This window comes from Nymphaea colorata, chromosome 2, assembly GCF_008831285.2.
Source record: "Nymphaea colorata isolate Beijing-Zhang1983 chromosome 2, ASM883128v2, whole genome shotgun sequence".
Lineage (NCBI taxonomy): Eukaryota > Viridiplantae > Streptophyta > Magnoliopsida > Nymphaeales > Nymphaeaceae > Nymphaea > Nymphaea colorata.
Window position 1 is genome coordinate 33,389,265 of NC_045139.1, and position 1,345 is coordinate 33,390,609.

At 50.7% G+C, this 1,345-nt stretch overlaps 1 protein-coding gene across 1 annotated transcript; it reads left to right on the top strand.

Annotated features, from left to right (window-relative positions):
- LOC116246983 (chaperone protein dnaJ 11, chloroplastic-like) lies at positions 1-939 on the top strand. The gene has a single exon (XM_031618922.2). It carries the CDS (start codon positions 63-65, stop codon positions 546-548), a length of 486 nt encoding a protein of 161 aa, XP_031474782.1. The 5' UTR covers positions 1-62; the 3' UTR covers positions 549-939.
- Positions 940-1,345: the final 406 nt, after the last annotated feature.

Here is a 1,345-nt window from a genome sequence, read left to right on the forward strand (position 1 = left end):
AAACCGTCGACGACCTTCTTCTTTGGTCGTTCCTCTTGCTCCGTCCACTCGCCTCCGTTTCCATGGCCACTTCCCCCTTGCAGTCTCCCCGATTCCTCGGCGGGAAGATCGCCGGTCGCGAAGCCGCCGCGTTCCCTTCGGATGCCTTACGGCCGGCCGTCACGCTTTCTGCCGCCCCGCCGCGCTTCCGGAGCATCTCCGCTTCCTGCGCGTCCTCCACTGAGCGACTGCCGCCGCGCCTAGCGCCGGCCTCCTTCTCTTCGGTGTCTCACTACGACGTCCTGGGCGTCCCTTTCGGTGCCTCAGGCGAGGAGATCAAGGCGGCCTACCGGAAACTCGCCAGGTCCCTCCACCCCGACGTCGCGGCCGTCGGTCAGAAGGGCGCCTGCGCCGATGAGTTCATCCGGATCCACTCCGCTTACTCTACTTTGTCCGACCCGGAGAAGCGGGCCGGGTACGACGGCGAGCTTCTCCGCGTCCGGCTCCGCAAGTCAGCCTCGTTCTCCGGTCACTCCCGCCGAACCTGGGAAACAGATCAGTGCTGGTGATCATTTGTATCACGCCGATTTTCAATCGCTTAACGATTTGAATCATTTGATCCCGTCGCCACGATCTCTCTGGGTTTAAGTCTCGTAAAAGACGACGGAACCCTCCCTTTTCCGTCTATGATCGACGAAAAGGTCTCCTTCAGCGAGCTCCTTGAAGTAATTCAAGAAATCGGGAGGACTTGGGAAGGTAAAGAGGTGGACCGCGTGGTTTTCGTAGCTTCGCTCCCGGTTCTTCCAATTTGTCACCGGAGAAGTGATCCCCTGTAGGTTACTAGCTGCCGTCTTTCCATTTCTGTTTTCCTATTCCACCTTATGAAAGGAAGACGATTGTGTAGTTCTAAATATGCGTTTAATACACCAATACACTAGCTTCTATTGCAAGTTTTGGCAACTCGATCGATTCCATTGAAGATTGTGGGAAACATCAACTTGTTCTTCAAGAACTTTCCCTTTCCCTGATTCTTGGCAAAGTATGGGGCTACATACGCTTTTCTGATTTGGGTAATGAAATCCAATCGCTTGGTAGGCCGACCTAACCTAGCTATATGATTTACAACAGTTAGATATTGGTCTACAATGTTCGCTATAGACATTGTTTGTTGGGGAATCCAGCTTAACAATAACAAAGGCATATGGGTATATGTTAAATCTGTGAAACCTACAATAATATGTGTACGTATGTATAAATTAGACAACGTAGACATGCATACATATTTATGCTGAGTCTTTACAAATAAGATCAGATTAGAGTGGTGGCCACACAACCATAATAATAATAGCAACAATAATAATAATGT

Excerpts from the sequence above, each read along its gene's own strand:
- LOC116246983 (XM_031618922.2), top strand. The coding sequence starts at position 63 with ATGGCCACTTCCCCCTTGCAGTCTCCCCGATTCCTCGGCGGGAAGATC.